Genomic DNA, 16902 nt, shown 5'->3' with positions numbered 1-16902 from the left:
TCCGCGTTTAAAGAGCTCTTTGTGTCAATCACCCTTTTTTTTTCGGTCTCTGTCCCCCTGCATCGCCATATTGGGCGCAGAAAAGCCTCGCCTTGTTGTTTTCTCTTCCCCTTTTTTTACTACGACGCGCAGTTGACAGGAGTGGCCATCGCGAACGCTGCTTTTGTTTTGATGCGCGTCGCTCCGTCCGTGTTTTTCGACTTCACCTCGGAGCTCATGCGGCGCGCCCGGGGCGAGTTTTAATGCGTTCACGCCTGCCGTTGAAGCTCGATAATACGGTTGTTGGGTTTGTTTTGAGACCTCATCACCGTGCAACAATGTCCAACGTTCGCTTGTCTAATGGCAGCCCGACAATGGAGCGGATGGAGGCGCGACTGTCCGATCAGCCCAAACCGTCTGCGTGTCGGAACCTGTTCGGTCCGGTGGATCATGAAGAGTTAAAGAAGGACTTGCAGCGGCACCTGAAGGCGATGGAGGACGCGGCGGCGGAAGAGTGGAACTTCGATATCTCCACGCACACGCCGCGAGCCAACGGGAGGTACCAGTGGGAAGCGCTCGATATTCGCTCGGTGCCCGGTTTCTATAGCCAATCGGAACGGGGGAAAGGCACGGATGTTAATATTCGCTCCTCTGGGAATAATAACGATAATAATGTGGATGTTAATGGGAACCACGACTGTCGGGTGACGGAGGAGAGCGCGGAGACGCCCGAATCCCCGATAGATCAGAGGAAAAGAACCGCATGTCAAGGTATTATCGATATATCGCTTATCGATTTAAGTGATCTATGCATATATAATCTTAATAATAATTTTTAAGGATAGAGGCTGAGTATCTACATGCAAGTGCATGACGACTTTTTGTATATTTAAGTGTGATTAATTTATTTAATTATTATTATGTATTAAACTGGTAGCACAAATTAGGGAAAACAAAAGTGCATGCATTTTATATTTTAACATGTTTACACTCGTGCAAAATGTGGGCTTTGCCTCTATTCTCAAAGGATTTCATATAAAGTAACTACAATAAAAAGCTTTCCAGTGCAGTAGCGAGTAACCTTAAATAAAATGAGTTTCTCAGATTAAATTGTATTTATTTAATGATGAAATCCAGCATTTCACTGGGTGAAAAACATGTTTTGAGTGTTGTATGATAAATGTATGTTTTTGTTTTGCATCAGACTCATCATGTCAAAGTAAGCGTGCACGCACCTGTATGGACGAGGTGACCCGGACACCCAGAAAACCCAAAAAACCAAGAAAACACCCCGGCCCAACGCCCACAAAAACACAGCGAGGTGAGCACAACTCTTTGACCTTATGTTTATTTTCACAACAAAGGGCTTATTAATATTCTGTTGCTTTTATCTGTGTTTTTTATGCATGCATGTGCATGTGCGTGTACAGGCATGCATACATAGAATAGATAATAATAACAACCTGTCGTATCCGCTTTGATGGGGTTTCAATAGTAAATAACACCAAAAACACAAGACCAAGAGTGTTGCTATTCCTAATAACTGACTAGATTCAGATATTTCAGTATTTTAATTCAAAGTTGAATATGCATGGGGAAAAATGCTTTAAAAGATGTGCCGTTTACAAGTGAAAGGGTTAAAAATGATGCATTTACTACTTGAGCTCGAGTTTCCTTCTGAGTGAAAAACATGTTACACGTCAGCATTGTGTTCCCTTATGAGTATTTACACTGTAGCAAGTAATTTCATAACTCCACCCAGCGTTTATGATATACACACCTGTGCATGTATACATATTTAAAGACATTAATGTGCGTGCATTAACACAAAACATGTGGATGATCTGTGGTCTATTTACGTTGTTTGACGTGAACTGGTATCAAATGCCTTGTTGAACATTCAGTCCAGAAATCTGATGTAACTGCGAGTTGTAGTTATCTCAGTTTGTCATGTGCGGAAATGAGCTGCCAAATCAATATTTCAGCAGGCAGCGAGTCAATGGGCATGTTTCAGACAGTTGTGCACATTGAGTCATAACATTAGTAATGAAGAATGTTTTGCTTTGGTGGGACTCGTGAGTTTCATGATCTCATTTTCCGATGTTTTCTTTTTAATTTAAGTTTCATTTATTTTTGTGGGTTGTTGTGAGTTTGGTTTGTGGTGTAGCTGACTCGTGTTCTGGCTCTGTCTGTGTCAACAAAAGCTTTATTGGCGTGATGAGCGTTTAAAATGTTGCTAAAGATTGTGAAGGACATGTAGTACGAATAAAACATGGTAAATAAGAAATTAAGGTAAACATTAAGAAGTTAAAATAAATCAAATCTAAATGGAATAATATAAAAAATATAATTGTAAATATAAAATAATATATATATATATTATTATAATTTTTTATATTATTTAAATATAAAAGTGCATAAGAAATGAAGGTAAATATAAAAAAATTATGAAATAGAATATAAAATAAATAATATAAAAAATATTATTTTGAATATAAAATATATAGTATTTTATAGTATTTAAATTATATAAAATAATAACAAAAATAAGGTAAATAAGAAATTAAGGTAAACATTAAGAAGTTAAAATAAATCAAATCTAAATGGAATAATATAAAAAATATAATTGTAAATATAAAATAATATATATATATTATTATTATTTTTTTATATTATTTAAATATAAAAGTGCATAAGAAATTAAGGTAAATATAAAAAAAATTATGAAATGTAATTATAAATATTTAATATATATTTTCTATTTTTTAAATCATATAAAATGATAACAAAAATAAGGTAAATAGAAATTAAGGTAAACATTAAAAAGAAAAGAAAATATATAAAAAATTAAAAAAATAGTATTTTTTTTTTTAAATATAAAAATATATATATATTATTTGCAATAAATTGTAAAATAATATATTTTTAAAAAAAATGGTGGTGTTATCACTTTTCATATTTTGATGAAGATTTCGCAGTTATTTTAGCTTTTTTTTTTAGCCACACCACTAAAACAATGAAATGTTTAAATGCATAAAACAGAAGCACAAATATTGCTGTGTGATTTTAAAATGCATATTTATATTGAAATAATGGCACTAGCAACCTCAAGGTCATGGGTTCGATTCCCTTTGGACAAATGCATAATATTAAACGTGTCCGCAACATTCATATTTCTGAACAATAATGTGATGTATGTTTTTCTACATATGTATGTATGGATGCATGTTTATGTTTTTTTTACTAATTCACATTTTTGTGTTTGGACAGGGCTGTAGATGTCGTCTGACCTCAGTGCTTGGTGAACAACAGAATTTTTGGGAGAAAAATGGAGAAGCGATTTGGAAAATAGAAACATATCAACTATACGAGTGTGTTCGAGCACTGAAAGAAACACTAACGTTCTGGCACTCAAAAGCAACTGCCTCAAAGCGGTCTATGTAGCAGTGTGCAATTAGGTTGAATTTCCTTTATTGCTCATTCTTTTTTTCTTACTACCTGTGTAAATAAATATATATTTGTTCCTTTTTTTATAGCACATAATTAGTATTATGTTGGAGAAAATCTATTTCTTTCTTGGAGGTGTGAGTTTGGTGTGACTTGAAGAGCCTGTAGATTATTTTTGAAATGCTGTTGATTTATTAGATTTGTTTTCTTCCCGTTTTTAAGGCAGTTTGTGCCGGTTTTCATTTTGGCTAAATTGACCAATATATCAATTCTTTCAGAGGAGGTACACCAACTACTTGCTCGAATTAAAGAGTGTGTTAAATCCGAATATCTCAGACTTTTTTTTTTTTTATTTATTTATTTTTCTTCAATTTATGAAAGGTAATTAAAAAGGTGATGTAAAAGTTCAAAGGTCAAACCTTGTAGCATTTACTAGTATTCATACCAGGCACTTCCATGGAGATGAAACATCTCTCCTGCTCTTAAATGATTTTTCTCTTAAGATATTTTTTGATCATTTGTAATTTGAGTGAAATTTTCTACTGATTTTTATTTTATTTTTTCTTTATTTTTGTTTCACTTTGACTCAATCACCTTTGATATTGCATGTGTGAGTGTGTGTGTGTGTGTGTGTGTGTGCGCGTGCGCGCGCGCCTGTGTGCGTGTGTGTGTGTGTGTGTGTGTGTGTCTTTTCAGAAGTGGGCGTTTCGCCTGTCAACCATCTGCATCTAAAACGCTCAACATATAGATTCTTTGGTGAAACCTGATGCAAATCTGTATTTAAAGAGAAAGTAAATATTAATATTTTGAACGATTTCCACTGCCTGTGTATTTGTGTAAACGTTGAGATGTACCTGTGTACATAACTTTGTAAAAACACTGAGAAAATTAAAACTAATTTATTTATGTCAAGTTTTTCTTTTGTGAAATAATTTTTTTTTTTTTTTTGGTCAAGGTTTTGGGTCATTATTTTTGTAAATGGTTATTTGGTAGTATTTTTTAATTTTTTTTGTAATGTTTTAACAAATTGTAAGAGGTTGCAAACTGAGCCTGATTAAAATATTTGACAAGTGTTTTTTTGTTATGTGTGGTTGTACAATGTTCTTCAATCAATAAAAGAGAAATTACTATAACCCATATTTGTCTTATTTGCACATTATCTGATTATATATATATATACTGTTTGAGCCCAATCCCTCAAATCTGAAATGTGGATTAATAAAAAAAAAATAAAATGAATATTTTTGCCCCAATCCCTGAAATGAGGGTAAATAAGTTTGCAAAATGTAAAAATAATGGTGTAATATTTTATGATGACAAATAAAAAATTGATCTAATCATGTAAACATTCTATATGAAATATTTGGCAATTAAAACCAGTAGAAAAGTAAAAAATTATTATAATTTTTTTTGTGTGTTTCAAAGTACTGTTTCTATGTAAACGTGCCCTGTTCGTCAAAGGCAATACACTGGAAGTTAATTTTGCATACTGTATGACCTTCCTCGACCAGATTTGGTGACCGGCTGCACGTGTTATTTGACGTGAATGCAGCACACATGCCAACACATTAGTCACACGTTTAACACAAATAAAACCTGACAGTGGGTGTGGTGAGCAGGCACAGGTGCGCTTCTTACAGCGAGTTTGTGATGTGTTTAGTCCTTCTTAGGCCTACTCAAGGAACTTGATGATTGCTGACCATTTTCCATGTTCATCTAATAATTTCAATAACCCTGTTTGATATAAAATACAGTGTGCCACAAACAACATACAAGAAAAACTGCAATGTGCTCATATATATAAATATATATAATTCTATGTTTAAAGGTAAAATATATATTTTTTTCTCATTAAAAATCTTTTACCCCTATAGAAATGAAAAGTATTTTTAAAATGTATGAAATCCTGAGACCTCCAATCAAATCAACAACCTGATAAAATCCATTTTATTCTACATGGAGAGGGTCCACACATGGGGGCGGCCATATTATGATCACATGACCAGCCGAACTCTGCTCGCTTAATCTCAGTAACCGTCCTGTACGATGGCATCGGTGACTATAAACGAATGATTTGAAATGATGCTGCATCCACACCACTAGGTGTCACTCTACTGTAAGTCCAAGATGAAATGTTAAATTAAATACTTTCCTATCTCAGCTTAATATATTGTTGTTGATGCCCCGAGAAGTGTAAATACTGTTGTGGCTACGTCCACATTAAATGAGCTGTAAGCGATTTTATCCATTCCACTTCCACGAGACTGAGCCGTTGGATTAGCCACGCCCCTTTTTCCAAAACACGCACTCCAAAGATACCAAAAGAGCTTTATTGAGACATCCTGCAGAAACGGCTGCATAATACAAAAGCAGCTCAACAGCGCCCTCAAATGGCAACTGTTATGAACAACATGGCATTAAAATGGCATTAAAACCTAAATAATTTGCTGCAACTACAATACAATTAAAACACGCAAAATGATTGACAGGTAGAAAGCGTCATTGTCACAGACACATTTGTTTGCTGTCTACAGTTGGAAACATAAAGTGTGACCAGTGTAGTCCGATTCCCAAACGAGTGACTCTTATGAACGTCTCTTTTGAATCTACAGCGTGAAACATACAGTGTGACCAGTGTAGTCCGATTCCCAAACGAATGACTCTTATGAACGTCTCTTTTGTATCTACAGTGTGAAACACACAGTGTGACCAGTGTAGTCCGATTCCCAAACGAATGTCGACTTATTACATTAATATCTGTCAGGGAGTGGGAACATTTATTGTGCATAACTTTCCATGAAAAAAAAATCGCCTTAAACATTGTTGTTGCTTGCGTTATGTAGGGCTACGGCCACATTAACCCGGATACATTTAAAAATGGCGTTTTCATTTTCATTTTGTCAAATGTAGTTTGATGTTTTGTAGTTTTGTACAACTCAGTGAATTTGGCCTGCAAGATGGAAGGGACGTAAATAGGTTTTGTTTTGATTTTTATCTCTCACTCAACTATTGCTCATCCGCGACATTGTTGCTCTACTCACCAAAAGGGGCTAGAAAAAAAGCTACATATTTTAATGGCTGGTTTAAATGTGCCAACCACAGCACGACAAGTATTTACTCAAGTAGTATCAGTTGATCTGCTTGAGAGATCTGGGACAAGCAACAAACAGAGGAATTTTGGAGAGACAGATGGAATTTTATGGGGTTTCCATCAGATTACTGATGTTATGATTGAACCTTTATGAAATGCAATTATAATCTGACAGGTTGAGAGATCTGTGCCCAGTTTTGCCGCTTGTTTCTCAAGCCAGCAATGAGTTTAAAAAGAGAGCACATGAAGACATTCGCTGAATATGTTTTCTTATTTAGTTTTTTGTAAGAGAAAGACCCCAGAAATCTTTTATAGAGTTCTAGAAGAGAAATCAACAGTGACTCAAATTGTGCTCAGATTTGCCACCGGAGTCTGCAATCAATGATCAGAGATCTTAAATCGAACTCGGGATGGAAACTGAGAACTGGTTGCATTTTTAATTTTTATTTAAATAATGGAACTGAATCATTTTCATGACTTCCGAAACTGATAATGGTTCTCGAATGTGCATTCATGCGCCGATGTGGACGGAACACTGTGCTTACATACACTGACAGACAGTGTTTCCTGCGTTAGTAGTCCGATTCCCAAACGAGTGACTCTTATGAACATCTCTTTTGAATCTACAGCATGAAACATACAGTGTGACCAGTGCAGTCTGATTCCCAAACGAGTGACTCTTATGAACGTCTCTTTTGAATCCACAATGTGAAAAATACAGTGTGACCAGTGTAGTCTGATTCCCAAACGAGTGACTCTTATGAACATCTCTTTTGAATCCACAATGTGAAAAATACAGTGTGACCAGTGCAGTCCGATTCCCAAACGAGTGACTCTTATGAACATCTCTTTTGAATCCACAATGTGAAAAATACAGTGTGACCAGTGTAGTCCGATTCCCAAACGAGTGACTCTTATGAACATCTCTTTTGAATCCACAATGTGAAAAATACAGTGTGACCAGTGCAGTCCGATTCCCAAACGAGTGACTCTTATGAACGTCTCTTTTGAATCCACAATGTGAAAAATACAGTGTGACCAGTGTAGTCCGATTCCCAAACGAGTGACTCTTATGAACATCTCTTTTGAATCTACAGCATGAAACATACAGTGTGACCAGTGTAGTCTGATTCCCAAACGAATGACTCTTATGAACGTCTCTTTTGAATCTACAGCATGAAACATACATTGTGACCAGTGTAGTCCGATTCCCAAACGAATGACTCTTATGAACGTCTCTTTTGAATCTACAGCGTGAAACACACAGTGTGACCAGTGCAGTCCGATTCCCGAATTAATGACTCTTATGAACGTCTCTTTTGAATCTACAGCATGAAACATACATTGTGACCAGTGTAGTCCGATTCCCAAACGAATGACTCTTATGAACGTCTCTTTTGAATCTACAGCGTGAAACATACATTGTGACCAGTGTAGTCCGATTCCCAAACGAATGACTCTTATGAACATCTCTTTTGAATCTACAGCATGAAACATACAGTGTGACCAGTGCAGTCCGATTCCCAAACGAATGACTCTTATGAACGTCTCTTTTGAATCCACAATGTGAAAAATACAGTGTGACCCGTGTAGTCCGATTCCCAAATTAATGACTCTTATTAACATCTCTTTTGAATCCACAGCGTGAAACATACAGTGTGACCAGTGTAGTTCGATTCCCAAATTAATGACTCTTATGAACATCTCTTTTGAATCTACAGCATGAAACATACATTGTGACCAGTGTAGTCTGATTCCCAAACGAGTGACTCTTATGAACATCTCTTTTGAATCTACAGCATGAAACATACAGTGTGACCAGTGCAGTCCGATTCCCAAACGAATGACTCTTATGAACGTCTCTTTTGAATCCACAATGTGAAAAATACAGTGTGACCAGTGTAGTCTGATTCCCAAACGAATGACTCTTATGAACATCTCTTTTGAATCTACAGCATGAAACATACATTGTGACCAGTGTAGTCCGATTCCCAAACGAGTGACTCTTATGAACGTCTCTTTTGAATCTACAGCATGAAACATACATTGTGACCAGTGTAGTCCAATGCCCAAACGAATGACTCTTATGAACGTCTCTTTTGAATCTACAGCGTGAAACACACAGTGTGACCAGTGCAGTCCGATTCCCGAATTAATGACTCTTATTAACATCTCTTTTGAATCTACAGCATGAAACATACAGTGTGACCAGTGTAGTCTGATTCCCAAACGAATGACTCTAATGAACATCTCTTTTGAATCTACAGCATGAAACATACAGTGTGACCAGTGCAGTCCGATTCCCAAACTAATGACTCTTATGAACATCTCTTTTGAATCTACAGCATGAAACATACATTGTGACCAGTGTAGTCCGATGCCCAAACGAATGACTCTTATGAACATCTCTTTTGAATCTACAGCATGAAACATACATTGTGACCAGTGTAGTCCGATGCCCAAACGAGTGACTCTTATGAACGTCTCTTTTGAATCTACAGCGTGAAACACACAGTGTGACCAGTGTAGTCCAATGCCCAAATGAGTGACTCTTATGAACATCTCTTTTGAATCTACAGCATGAAACATACAGTGTGACCAGTGTAGTCTGATTCCCAAACGAATGACTCTTATGAACCGACTCTTGATTTTACAGCATGACCAGTGTAGTTCGATTCCCAAACTACTGACTCTTTTGAATTGGTTCTTTTGAATCTACAGTGCTTCCAATGAAGCCTGATTCCCAAACAAATGACTCTTCTCAGCACATTCTTGTTAATGAATGAAACAATTGCTGAACCGAAGTCTTCTATTGTCTTGTCTAACTTGAAAATACACCAGCGGCTGTAACTGTGTTATGTGTACTCTTGAATCATTTCTTCGTGGTTGCTCATATGATACGCATTATACGTTTAGTTGTAATTAGTGTTATTTTATCAAATGAATAAATGAATTAAATATCATGATAAAAAGGTCTGGAAATCATTTGACAGCGGGCTGCAGAGGGCAGTAAATCAATAAAAAAATGTTATTTCCAAATATATCTTCCTCAAAAGTACTAAAAGTTTCATTAATGGAACCAAAGGCCAAAAAATGTGCCTATTCTTTGCATCCTCGGTTTCATATCAAGCTACTGTTCCACTCCAATATATATGAATACAGAAAACCCTTAGACTCAAATTTTAAAATGACAAAAGTAAGGGATTAAATACACATAATACCAACAGGAAGACACCTGCAATGCTTTGAGGTCACTCGGGGCGCAGGTGCATGACCTCATCCCTCCCTCTCCATCTGCATTGTGTGGTTTTGTGTTATGCACTTTGCTGTTGAGAGGTTCATACTCGTGCTCTGTTGTGTTTGGGACCCGAGCGCTCATCTATAACTCACCCAGAGCAAAACAGAGAATGGACATTAATCATGTAGGGTTTGAGTGCAATCAAGAGGTGACTCTCCCAACCTCGTCTAATCAGCTGCAGAGGAAGTCGACACTTTAAGAGCATAAAAACACTCAATGTGCTTTAATGGGACAAACATACATTTCCTTCTCATTGTTCTTTGGAAATAACTCAAACCGCAGGGAGACGAGGATGAGTGAAAACAAAAGTCTGTGGTTCTTCATTCTTTTTAATTTCAGTGGGTTGTGAGTCAGTCATTATGAATGAGTTGAAAGCCAAAACGAGTATAAAAGGAATAGTTCACCAAAAAAGTGAAAATTCTGTCAACATTTACTCGTTCCACAAACTTTATGACTAGAATATGAAACACAAAGGGAGATGTTTATCAGCGCAATTTAGACTAGCTTGACAACTTGTTATAATTGGTATAAGATGAGGAAATCGTAAAATATATCGTACGATTTAGCTTGTGCGAAAAGAAACGTCTTTTATTCCCCTAGAGACCAACCAATTAACAAACAGAATATCAAATCGATACAAATGTCACCTAGCCTCCTTTGCCATGCTTTATTATTTAAGAATTAAACATCCATGAAAAAATGTAATTACTAATTTAATATTTATTTATTTATGCAATGCAAATGACCGAATAACCAGTAATACGCTTCCCTCTTCTTGTTCCAAACCCCCATGTTTTCTTGCTACCGTGCTAGACAAAAGTGATTTTTGAATCTCGGTGTAACTGCTGGTGTGTCCATAGGGGGGCACTATATCACGAAAAAGTTTATCGCTTAAAACGTTAAAGTCTACGTATACATAAGTCAGGTATGTGAGGTATCATCTGAAAGCTTAGAATATGAACTTTATAGATAACATCACTTCTGCATTTATGTAAGTTCAAATAACAAAATAAGGCCTGAAAACATTCGCGTTGAAAATTAGTGCCCCCTAGAGGTAACGGGGTAGAAATATTTTTATGAAAATAAAAGTCCTTCACATAAATGGACAAGTCGCATATCAAATGAAAGCTCTCATTCTCAGAAATGTGACCGTATAGTTTATTTTGTTGCGCTAATACCACAGTTTGAACGATTTTCAAAAGAATCACAAGTGAAATACGTTTCTGGACGTCATCATATACAAACGTCTCTTTTATGATGCGATCACTGCTGCTGTAATGCCTCAAATAACTAAAAACTTTATCTGCTTTTACCTAAAAATGAACCATTGTTTACGTGTCTGTGAGCTATTTATAATAAAATATATTATCTCATCTCGAGCTTCTTAGATTGAGCTTCTAGTCCACTCAGAGGCCGATATATTCAATGAAACAATGAGCAGATGGTGCTTGACGATTTAAGATTTGTTAGATTTTGTGATCATCCGCTGAGCGACTACCATAAGTCAGATCAGTTAGAAAAGACACGGCACACTATTCCAGAACAGTCTGAAGGTTTGTACCAAGTTTGGTGGATGTCACCTGATAGCTCTAGGAGGTGTTAGCATTAGACATTTTGGTCTCTGTTTAGGGATTTTGAAAAGCAAAGAAAAAACCTAAATCAAGTTTGTAGAATCACTGCATAATGACATGTGGTCTGTTCCTCACACAAAGCTATTATTTGGCTTCAGAAGGTTTAAAGTAAAGTGCACAAGTTATATGGACTACTTTTATGATACGTTTATAGGGGCCTTTTGGTCATTTTAGATGTGCAAACCCAGTCCCAGTGTATTCTTCAGACATCAAGTTTTGACAAATGGGTGACAGAAATTTTGGCTGAAGCATTCTTTTAAATATATAAGGTTTGATTTGCTTCTGTACACCATTTAAAGTCTTCTAAGGTCTCGAAAAACACAGTTGAAGATTTCCTGATTGAGAAAGTCTAGTTTTCATGCATTGATGCCGTGCAGACCGCTGGGCCGTGTACCCTTTCCTGTAAACAAGGGCTTGTGCAGTTCATTGAAATCTTTGAGTTTCCCTGTTTGGTTTCCTTTTGTGACCACAATGCACGTCATTAGATTGAATTCTCAATAAACGACAAACGTGTGACCTCAGGAAGACGACAAAACCAGCCACCAGCAGTGACAGGCAGTTGTGAAAAGGACTCAGGGCAAGTGATGTGGCGCTACAGTAATGTATGTTTTTACCAGTTTGCAGAATTTACATAATGCCACAGACTGTTGGCAGAGCAGGAAAATGATGGAGGGCCAAATCAGTCAAAATGAAATAATTAAATAAATATGTAAATATTACAATAAATAATTAAATGCATAATTATTTTAATGACTCGCTGATAAGAAAGTCCAAAGAAATCAATTATAAAAGGTGAGTGGCGTGCCAATAACCATAAAAAAAGAATAAATAAATAAATATATATATATAAATACAGGGGACATTTATTGTTTTATTTATTTATTTAGTGATTTAATTATTATTATTATTATTATTATTATTATTATTTTATTTAAGATTTTATTATGTATTTAGTTACTTACTTAATTGCAATTTTAATCACATTATATATTTATATAATAAAATGCTATTGTTTATTTATTTAATTGAACTTGGCCCTCCATACACAACTAAATTGAATGAATTTATTAAAGTGGATGTTTCTTATTTTTTTCCCTCTCTTTTCCCAGTTTAAAATGTGCAATAAACAAAATGTGCAGTAAACCATTCAAAAGTTAATTTATCTAATTTAGTGTAACACTGTGGCTCTGTGGTGCAATCAAAACATTACCCAACACATCATTATTGACACAACCAATAGCGTAAGTGTGGGGCGGGACTGTCTGTTTTCTGACCAATGAAAAACGGAATGAGAATTTAGCAAACCTGTTTTAACCAAAACATTTGTTTCATTATTTTGTTTGGAGATCCTAGTGGCACAGAAATCACACACTTCAGCTTTAAAGGACTGTTCTGTGTTTTAATACAAGCAGGGTTGGGGAGTAACAGAATACATGTAATGGGATTACATATTTAAAATACTAAATATTAGTAACTTTATTCCACTTGAGTTACCATTTAAATCAGAATACAGCTACATTCAAAAAGTATTTTGATTACTGAAGAGATTACTTTGTATTTTATTGTCATTTGTTTAATTTAATATTTAGTCTGTTGAGTTGGAAAACATTTAACCATATAAATGATGCGATCCGAGGAGCATTGAAACACTTTATTATGATTTGTTTCATTTATACGAGCACTTTTACACCCTTAGTATGACATCATTGAGGAGCTTAATAAAAAAGCTACATCATGTTTCTACAGTTTGACAGATGAAAAGTAATTGCAATAAATACACGATTGCATGTCTTATCTATGTTTTTGTGCGGGTAGAGTTTTTTTTACAAGAATGCTTACCGATATAGCCGTTAACATCGGATATAAATATACAAGAAATATATTTTCTGCCTCATTCTATGAAAAGGATGTCGTTGTGTACACGCTGTGGGGTTTTAAAGTTTAAAGCAGCAAAAAGAGTTAACCTTGTGTAAATTTTCATGTGAACATTTAGCTTTATGCTAAGCTAAACTGCTATATCTGTTACTAGGTGCGATTATACTTGATAATGAATTCTGTAAAGAAAATTCTCATTAGAGCATACATTATTTCTCTAGTAATATATATATATATATATACAAAATCTATCACTAATGGTTAAACAACATACCCACAGGGCTTTCCTATCTACAGGTAGTGCACACAGATGTTGATGTAGCGTTCATTAGACGGGCCCACCTGCAACCAAGCTAGCGCTCCTAAATCATGCAGACCAAAACACAGAGTCCGAGTTCACATTCTCTAGCACTCTTGATAGTGTCACCCCCCCTTCGATTAAAGAAAAAGCCCCACAATGTGGTACAATGATCATACTCGTGCTCTCAAAAGAGCAGCATTTGGAAAATGGAGCACAAGTGGAAGAATACAAAATTAGAGGTATTTCGCGGTGCATGGAATGTCAGTTGGTTAGGAATAAAGCCTCAACTGAACCAGATATTCCGTCGCAGCACAATAGTAATGACTTCATGAATTTCTTTACTGATAAAATTTTAATAATCAGAAATACATTGGAATTATGCAATCGACTATCACAGAACCTCAGAAAACTCTTTTTGAAACATCAAAGGCCACAACATGTATGTTAGATTCAATACCAACTAAGCTCTTAAAAGAGGTATCCCCTGTAATCTCAGAACCTCTTCTTAATATTATTAACTCCTCTCTATCCTTAGGACATGTCCCAAGAAACTTTAAAATGGCAGTTATCAAACCGTTATTAAGAAGCCACAGCTTGATCCTGGAGAATTGGCTAATTACAGACCAACTTCTTGGTTCAACTTATGTTGAAAATACCAGAAATGGTCCTCCTAACTTTGGTAGTGGTGGTTGCGTAGTGTGCTAAAGCGCATAACTGTTAATCAGAAGGTTGCTGGTTTGATCCCCACAGCCACCACCATTGTAGTCCTTGAGCAAGGCACTTAACTCCAGGTTGCTCCGGGGGGATTGTCCCTGTAATAAGTGCACTGTAAGTTGCTTTAGATAAAAGCTGTCTGCCAAATGCATAAATGTGAATGTAATTATGTTCATTTCTACAGAGATATGAACAATTTCAGTCAGGATATATATATATATATATATATATATATATATATATATATATATATATATATATATATATATATATTAGGTACCATCACAGAACAGAGACTGCACTTATCAGAGTTACAAATGACTTGTTCTTATCATCTGATCGCGGCTGCATTTCTCTTCTAGTGCTTTCTGATTTTAGTGTTGCCTTCGATACCATTAGGGTGACCATACGTCCTCTTTTTCCCTGACATGTCCTCTTTTTCGGACCTTAAAAAATTTCAAAATTTGCAAAAATGTCTGGGATTGGGCTTTAGTTTCATTATGATGTGCATCTGGTCTAATACTTCATGGAGTGTGCGTGCATATTTGCATCACTTTAACCCCTCTTTGTAAGTCCCGCCTTCTCGTACACCAATTGGTCGATTATAAGAGGCTTGCAGCAACTATTGGCCAAATTCCTGCCAGTCAATCTCTCCAGGAACACGCGAAGCGTTGTTGTGCACAGAACCAAACAGTTGCTTGACAGTAGCAGCAAATGACAGCTGAGTGGAAACAATGCCCAAACGAAAGTGCAAATTTACAGAAGATTTGCACAAAAAATTCCCATGCTTTCATCCAGGTGGAGATCCGTGGGAAGCAGAATGTATGACATGTAAAGCTGGCACTTATGTGTCAGTTGCTAATAAAGGTGCACGTGATTTAGAAGCACACATTAGCTCTGCGAAGCTTAAAGCGTCAGCAAAAGGTGAAAGTTCATCAGGTAAATTAACGGACTACTTTTTGCGACCAGGTAAAATTGTTGTCACTTTGCTTCATTTTCCATGGCCATTCAAAATAATAGTAATAGTAAATGAAATTTAGCATAGCATATATATATATATGTTATGGTAATAGATTATCTTTTTCACTATATTAAAGTTTGCACTCTATTATGCACCCTATTATTCCACCCCCCTGGAAAAAAAAGGTGTCCTCATTTTGGAAAACTAGAATATGGTCACTCTAGACACCATAGATTACGACATTCTCTTGAATAGGCTGGAGAATTATGTTGGCATTTGTGGACTTGCATTAGAGGTGTTCAGGTCCTATTGATCAGAGGCTACCACTTTGTCTGTACAAACGAGGAATTGTCAAATCAAACAAAAGTTAAGTATGGAGTGCCACAGGGATCAGTTTTAGGGCATCTGCTTTTCTCCTTATATATGCTTCCCCTGGGATATACTATCAGGAATCGTGGAATAAGTTTCCTCTGTTATGCAGACGATACCCAAATTTATATTTCTTCAAAACCTGATGAGATTTCACAATTCTCCAACTTAGCAGAGTGTCTCAATAAAATCAAAGACTGGATGGACAGAAATGTCCTTCAACTCAATTCCGACAAAACAGAGGTACTAATTAATGGACCAAAAACATCAAAAAATAAGCAGATAAAATATAATTTATCTCCCGATGGATGTACTGTTATATCATCATCCATACCAATCTGTCCTTTTAAAATCTAATTCCATCACATTCATTACGATCGCAAAATTCTGACTTGTTAATAATTCCTAGAATATCAAAATCCACAAAAGTGGGAAGATCATTTTCCTATTTGGCTCCTAAACTATGGAATAGTCTCCCTAACACTGTTCGGGATGCAGACACGCTCACTCAGTTTAAGTCTAGACTAAAGACTGATTTATTTAGCCAGGCATATACCTAATTTATCCATCATTGAATACAAGGGTGCCAATAATTGTGCCCACATATAGGGGTGGCTGTGGCTGTGGCTCAGGTGGTAGAGCGGGTCGGCCACTAATCGCAGGGTTGGCGATTAGTTGGTTGAATCCCGGCCCACACGACTCCACATGCCGAAGTGTCCTTGGGTAAGACACTGAACCCCAAGTTGCTCCCAATGGCAGGCTAGCACCTTACATAGCAGCTCTCCCGCCATTGGTGTGTGAATGGGTGAATGAGTCACAGTGTAAAGTGCTTTGAATACCGTTAAGGTTAAAAAGGTGCTCTAAAAGTGCAGACCATTTATTAGACAAAGTTTTTTGATAAAAATGATAAAACGTGTTGTGTTTGCAATTGTTTGATATCCATTAGAGGATAAATTATTTTGGGTTCCCTAAGTTTTTTGGCAGCTGAACCCCTATGATCTAAATTGTTTACTTGGAGCAGAATACATGTGTTTTTAAAAGTTGAATTAACGTGACATCTAAAAGAATAAGACACGGTGCAACCGTCAAAAACATCCGTTTAGAGCATGTTCACAAAAACAATTGAACAAACAGTGCATTCTCTGTAAATTGCTCCTTATGCAGTTTATGGTACTATTTAAACATTTCCATGTTTTTGATTATTCTTGCACGATTTTTGGTGCTGTGTTGTGTCGC

General features: G+C 36.1%; 1 protein-coding gene across 1 annotated transcript; it reads left to right on the top strand.

Moving 5' to 3' along the window:
- The first annotated feature begins 21 nt into the window (after positions 1-21).
- Positions 22-4557, top strand: LOC127638189 (cyclin-dependent kinase inhibitor 1B-like). The gene is made up of 3 exons (XM_052119613.1): positions 22-750; positions 1184-1300; positions 3250-4557. The coding sequence occupies exons 1-3, from the start codon at positions 243-245 to the stop codon at positions 3255-3257; spliced, it is 633 nt and encodes a 210-aa protein (XP_051975573.1). The 5' UTR covers positions 22-242; the 3' UTR covers positions 3258-4557.
- The last annotated feature ends 12345 nt before the right edge of the window (positions 4558-16902 follow it).

Source organism: Xyrauchen texanus, chromosome 46, assembly GCF_025860055.1.
Source record: "Xyrauchen texanus isolate HMW12.3.18 chromosome 46, RBS_HiC_50CHRs, whole genome shotgun sequence".
Classification (NCBI taxonomy): Eukaryota; Metazoa; Chordata; class Actinopteri; order Cypriniformes; family Catostomidae; genus Xyrauchen; species Xyrauchen texanus.
The sequence above is the reverse complement of the archived record's forward strand: the minus strand, read 5'-3'. Positions and strand labels throughout refer to the sequence as shown.